The sequence below is a fragment of the Notothenia coriiceps genome, unplaced genomic scaffold (genome assembly GCF_000735185.1).
Source record: "Notothenia coriiceps isolate Sejong01 unplaced genomic scaffold, NC01 NC01_scaffold00035443, whole genome shotgun sequence".
Classification (NCBI taxonomy): Eukaryota; Metazoa; Chordata; class Actinopteri; order Perciformes; family Nototheniidae; genus Notothenia; species Notothenia coriiceps.
This window is the reverse complement of record NW_011368144.1, coordinates 1,605-8,312: the sequence shown is the minus strand read 5'-3', so window position 1 is coordinate 8,312 and position 6,708 is coordinate 1,605. Positions and strand designations below refer to the sequence as shown.

The window sequence follows — 6,708 nt, the reverse complement described above, 5'->3', positions numbered from 1 at the left end:
TACAGTGTGTGTTAGATACATTTACAGTGTGTGTCAGATACATTTACAGTGTGTGTTAGATACCTACACGTTTTGTTCAGCAGGATAATCTCCACATATTAACACCACTTTATGATTTTTAAAGTAAAAAGCTAACGTTAGGCTATAAAGGAACTACAGCACGGTCACAAGGCTGCGTGTCACAACCGCTAAGCTAAAGGTGGCTAATGTTTGACTCGTTGACATCTAGCAGTCTTGTTTAATCACTTGTTAACATAGGCAAGGCAAGGCAAGTTTATTTATATAGCACCTTTCAAAACAAGGCAATTCAAAGCGCTTTACAAAAATGAAAGACATTAAGAGCATTAAGAAACATTATTGAAAATGACATTTAAAAACACTCATTTAAAAGCAAAGATAATAAAAAGTTACAGTGCAGTTTAAGACATGAATATATCAATTAAAAGCAGCGGCAAAAAGAAAAGTCTTCAGCCTGGATTTAAAAGTAGTAAGAGTTGCAGTGGACCTGCAATAGAACAAAATGTGTAAATCTCTTCAGTTTGTGTTAACCTAAGACCTTATTTTGGTAATCTAACCAAAAACACTTAAAGAAAACGATAGACTTTAGGACCAGGGAGACCCAAAGTGGTAAAATTATAACTTAACCCTGGGTTTGTGGCTTCTGTCCTTCCTACTTGAGAATGTCCTCTTTTTTCACTTCTCTCCTATGATAGTGAGTTAGACAGCTTTTTGTAGTCGCTTATGCTATGATATTTACATCATCCCAATAATGTAAATTCACGACAACATATTGTGAGTATTTTTGATCATTAAATCCCTTTATCATCCACTCCCCTATATCAATACGTTTTGCAATTGTCGACATTTTGGCTGTTCATTGGTGATGTGACTCCTCCAGGTTTCTAAAACACTGTGTGGTGTTAAATGCAAACTGTTAGCCAGGATACTGTGCGATGTGCATGTGAACACCGTCAGCACAGTTATGATTTAAGCAGTGGAGTTCAACCTACAGCTGTACTTGAACTCTGCACATCTTGAATATGTCAAACAGTATTTCATTCTTCTTAAGCCACCCTATCTAAAGGAAATTGGGGGATAAAAGCAACTAAGAAGCATGTAAAACAATCTCAATTTGGCTGAGACCATACTCAGAATGGCAAACAGGCTTTCTTGTGTATTTCTCATACTGTCAGGTCAATTAATGTTTTTGCAAAGACCCTATTTCCTGTGTTGTTTAGTTATTACAACCTAGAAGACGTCAGCCACGAGTCCATTAACAAGTTTCTGTCCAACCTGGTGGAGAAAAGCCTGCGGGACCTGGAGTGCTCTTACTGCTTAGAGATAAAAGAGGTTTGTATTATTTTGTTGTTCGTATATTGTATATACACAAGATTCACTTTTTGATTTTTCTAATTGTTAATCCCATTAATGCTCCAGGATGATCAGACCATTGAGCCACTGACCTATGGTCGCATCTCGTCCTACTACTACCTGAAGCACCAGACCATCCGCACCTTCAAAGAGCGGCTGAGAGCCGAGCTGCCCCTCCACGAGCTGCTCTCCGTCCTCACCGTGAGTCTCTCACTCTCACACTCCTCCTGTCACCACTCACCTTCTTACACTCCTATGGGATTCATGTAGATCTACAACAGAAAATTGTGTATGTTAGCACATTTGTGTATTGGTCTGAAGTCTAGGTTTAAAGGGGCCCAATTATGCTTTTAAGGGTTTTCCCTTTCCTGTATCGTGTCATATACGTAGGTTTATGTCAAATGGTCTGCAAAGGCTCAAATCCCTGTGTTCCCCCCAGAGGGAGTTACATGTGAAACAGGAATACATTTGTAACTCCTTAGAACTCTACTGAGAATATCTGATCGGTCCCCTAATATTATTTTTCTTTTTTGCCATTTGCGAATACAAGATACCTTAGGGAAACACACACACACACACACACACACACACACACACACACACACACACACACACACACACACACACACACACACACACACACACACACACACACACACACACACACACTTTACTCCCTCCTATCAAATTAGCACCTTTGCCTGAGCTTCATTAGCTCTCCTCCTGCTGGTGGGTGGGTGTGATACTTTGTCCTCTGCCTTTACTGAATGACCTCAGCCAGCCGGCTGTGAGGTCATCCACACTCTTGCTTGGGATTGGGGGGGTCAACACAAGACATGGTGGTCTAACATCTTTCTCTGAGTGGGGTGATGACTTACTTTTTTTTCATGGCTTCTAATTGCTTTGAACATCCGTATTACTTATAGTGCATTTCTTCACTTGGTCAATTATTTTAAGGCTAGTATTTAAAAAATGTCATAGCAACAAGTTAAACCAAACCATAATTGTTGGTAAACCTGCAGTAATATTTTGTCTTGTAAAAAGATATTTTTTATAATATCCAATCAAATTAAAATAAAATATTTAAATAATGTACCATGCAGCAGAAATCTAGCATAATCCGGTTTGAGCTTTTGGTGTGCTTGTGATAAGTGAACTGTATGTACAGAGGAACAAGACATATCAGTCTCACATTATAGTTCTTAGTAGGATACATTCATTGCTGATTGTCATAACGACATTTAAATAATAATAATGGTTATGCAATTAATATTTCCTGTAGTAGAAATATAAAGACTTTAGTGTGCCTTTTCTTCCTGTAAACAGAAGCCACAGAAGCCACAGAAAGCAGACTTTTTCAAAATATGTTTATTGCTTGTGTCTTCGAAGTAAATAAGCTTGTATTCTTGTTGTGTGCGTTTACCATGAAGCTGTGGGTCCATTGAATGTCTTCAGGGCTGAAGCTGACTTCAATACTGATGCCAACATATGGAGGGGAGGCTACTCTGAGAAACATCACTCTCCTCTGCACACATGTAGTTGGAAATACACCAACGTATGCCATACCTGGCTGCCCCCCCACCCCAACAAGCTGCAATAGAATAGACACCATCCCCTCCCTCCACACTCCCCCTGTGTTAGCAGCAGCATGGTCCTCCAGCTCCCTCTAATTGCTGCAGTGTGGCCACTAATGAGCAACACCCACACCTCCCCCCCCTCTCTGAGGCCTCTGCTACTCAGTCATTGTTTTCTTTTCTTTCCTGCTCCTCTGATTCATACAATTAAACTTGTCTCACAGTGAATCCATCTGTTTACAAGAAGACAAGGCACACTAAAGGTGGAGTAGGCCATTATCAGCCATACTACTGCCATGAAGACCCCTTACTCCTTTAACTTTGACCTCTCATTCTTCGTTTAAGACTTTGCGTTGAGGTATTATTACAGACATTATCAATACTTTTCCTCCAAATGAAGTGGTTTGGATCAACCAGATAAACGCTTTTTCAGTTACAATTATTCACTTTTTGTTTAACTATGAAGATAATATTCTACGTTGAAATACATTTCCAAACCTTAACTTTTGAATGCAAGTCATTTAAACATAGCTGCAACAATCTAACTATACATCAATACATCTCTGTGTCCGTCCATCCTTCCAAAGAGACGTCTTCAAACTGCTTTGGCATTTTGCTTTATACTGATTTATGCAATTAGCAAACCAGTACAGTTTTACAACTGTAGCATTTCTGAGAAATTAGGGGGGACACTGTCTAAGGAGTCAATGACAGGAAACAACGCTAGTGTGTAATATATGTGTCTATTTAAGTTTTGGGGAATTTGTATTTAGGCTTTTGTGCATCCACCTCTCTGTTTTCTCTCTAAATAGTTCTTTAAAGCTCCTCCTCCTCATCACTCTCTCCCTCCTCTGTCTCTGTGAAAGCTACTATCATAGGGTGTGGGGTGTTTGTTGCTTATGAAGCCCGCTTGAAGATCTATAGTCTCTCCAGAACATCCATACCAGGCAAAACAACACTGAGAGATCAATTATTCGAACATTATTCCTATTCCAATTCCTCGTCCCAGCCCCCACACTGCGCAGGTCTTTTTTCTTGTCCTAGCTTTTGAAACACTGGTTTGAGTCAGTGATGGATGGAGTCCTGGCAGTCCCTGCTGGGAGACGCTATGACAAACGCCTCCAGCAGAGCCAGTTGATGGGACTACATTAGGCGAAGTTCAACTGAAGTGAATTAGAAGAGAGGAGCCACGCGTGTCTGTGCATCTCTCTGTATGGGAAGCAAAAACAGGGTGCAACACGCTCTTAGTACAAAGAGGAAGTTGATGGACTATTGGCGTCAATTGACTTATGCAGTGACCATCAGGGTTTCATTGTGTCTCTGTCATCAATGTGCAGCGTTTCCAGACATTTACATCAAAGAATTTGAAGAAGTCAAAATATTGTGCCAACTCTTGAAGCAGTACAAGTGAAGTGGATGTTTCATCATCAGGTAGTTGAACCCTCCTGTGGGGTTCGGGTGAAATCTAACCGATTTTATTCTTTCATCAATCATAGATATTCTGTTTTACATTTGATTGACTCAACACCTTATGATATCCTCCACAGTAGGCATTAAACATATAAAACTGCTGATCTGTGGTTTAGTGAACTTTGTAACACTTATGGTGTTCCCAGTCAAAAATGTCCGCCATAGAGATGAAGGTACAGGGAGATAGTACACACCCACAAATCAACCACCATGTTCATTTTGGAAGACATTTTCAGGGTCTATTCTTTGTATATTCACTGCAGTTATTCAGTAAACCATAGTTTGAGACATTGTTTACATCTTAAAAGGTATAACAATAGAATTTGGTAATCTTTAATGGTCTTTGTGGGGTAGTGGAACAGTCAGTTTAAAAAACAAGAAGAGCAGGGAGGTAAAAGCAGCTGTTGAAGTGTAGATGCTTGGATTAAAAAGACCTGAACACAACATGCCTTAGAATTCCTGTTTCACTCTTGATCTCTGTCTCACAGGATGCAGAAGAGTTTTCGGAGCTGCCCGTCAGACACAACGAGGACCAGCTGAACAGCCAGCTGGCTCAGCAGCTCCCCCTGAAGGTCAACCCACATTCCTACGACAGCGCCCACACCAAGACCCACTTGCTGCTGCAAGCCCACTTCAGCCACGCCCAGCTGCCATGCAGCGACTACAACACCGACACCAAGACGGTGCTGGACAATACCATGCGAGTCTGTCAGGTAGGACTCCAACGAATGACTCACTTGATAACGTTACATGCATTTAGCTGACAGTTTTATCCAAAACAAGGTAGAATAAAACCGTGAGGATAAAACTAAAAAATGCATGTCAAATATCAAACATCAGATATGCTGAACCATTTTAAGTGCAACATTTAAAAACGGGAATAAATAGAGAATTATATTTTATTTGTATGTGCAAAGGGGGAGTTAGAGCAATTTTATTTTCAGTCTTAAGATGTGTAGAGTTAGGATTGTGTTCCACCATTGTGGACTACAATAAGCAACTACAGCAAACGTTATAGAGCGGCAGCTTTTCTCTTCGTATTGAAGGATTAGTAATCCCCTTGCCGATGCAGAGAGTAGTGGACAGGATATAGTGTACTGTTTGGCCATGTCCTGGGTGTAGAGATCTAAACAATAGTATGGTAGGCAAGTCCCAGTGTCTCTAATAGGATTGGAGCACCCATTGGGAGCCAGTGAATGTTGCAGAGGGGAGGTGTGTGAGAACTTGGGTAGGTTGACAAGCAGCAGGGCTGCTTTATTCTGAATGAATATTAGAGTTTGGAAGGCACATGCAGACATTTAGTGAACAATAGAATAAAATGACTTGCGGTAAAGAGAAAAGAGGGGACCAAGAACAGATCCCTGAGGGACTCCATTAGTAAGGCTACGAGGATGAGACTCAGAATCTCCTCCAATAAGTGCAGTACCTGACATTGGAGGTTGACATGGATAGTGCAGATTTAGAAACCGATTGTTCTTGGAGGATGGTGAGGAGGATCTGGTGGTTCACCATGTAGAAAACTGAGCTGTGGCCTTGCAAAACACTGACTGACTCAACAGGCTGGAGAAACTGCTGTGTTAGGGCATTCAGGCATAACTGCAAGTGACAATATGTATGATATTGTTTTTGTTTTTTATTTGCATTTGTATTATATCAATACCAGTGACTTTTTATTCTAACATCCAATCCTGCATGATTCCTGATGCTGCTATGTACAAAACATTCTGGTTTCAGGATTCTGACTTTAAACCAGCAAGTTGGTAAAAAAAAAGTGATGCTAGGGTGCTAATGCTAATGCTAGTGATGGAATGTGTTCAAGAATTGAAATGACTGAAATAGGATAATTTGCAAGAATAACTTCCCAGTTGCTGATAAAAGCAGGAATCGTATATATGCGGTCTAACCGGATGACACCTTTGACGAAAAGCATTACTCTTAGTTCATAAAAGTTCCATTGTATATCTAAAACTAAAGGGTTAAAGTAGAATATTAAAACAAGTTCAGAACCAATAACAGCAGCATTTATCAACATGACGTAAAAAGTGTTAAGAACAATACATTACTAATACATTTGAATAATGCATTGCACATGAAAACAGCACATGTTGGGAAGTGGTGCTGTGCTGTAGATGAAGCAGATTAAAAAGGGGAATGTTAAACATTAGTAGGTGATTTGTAGCTGAACTTGCTGATCCATCTCATAAATAACAAAATGCTCCGAGTTTACATCTAAAACCCAGAATCTTTGTCTGGCATCCACAAGGGTCCTGTTGTGACTGTGACTGGACGTGTT

The 6,708-nt window shown here is 40.3% G+C and overlaps 1 protein-coding gene across 1 annotated transcript in view; it reads left to right on the top strand.

The window, feature by feature from the left end:
- LOC104962881 (activating signal cointegrator 1 complex subunit 3-like) overlaps positions 1-5,128 on the top strand; it is a gene marked incomplete at its 3' end in the record, with an annotated part of 91,466 nt that extends 86,338 nt beyond the window's left edge. The window contains exons 12-14 of the mRNA XM_010791384.1: positions 1,239-1,350; positions 1,438-1,572; positions 4,904-5,128. Coding sequence (XP_010789686.1) covers positions 1,239-1,350; positions 1,438-1,572; positions 4,904-5,128 — 472 coding nt within the window. The remainder of the gene's footprint in view (positions 1-1,238; positions 1,351-1,437; positions 1,573-4,903) is intronic.
- Positions 5,129-6,708: the final 1,580 nt, after the last annotated feature.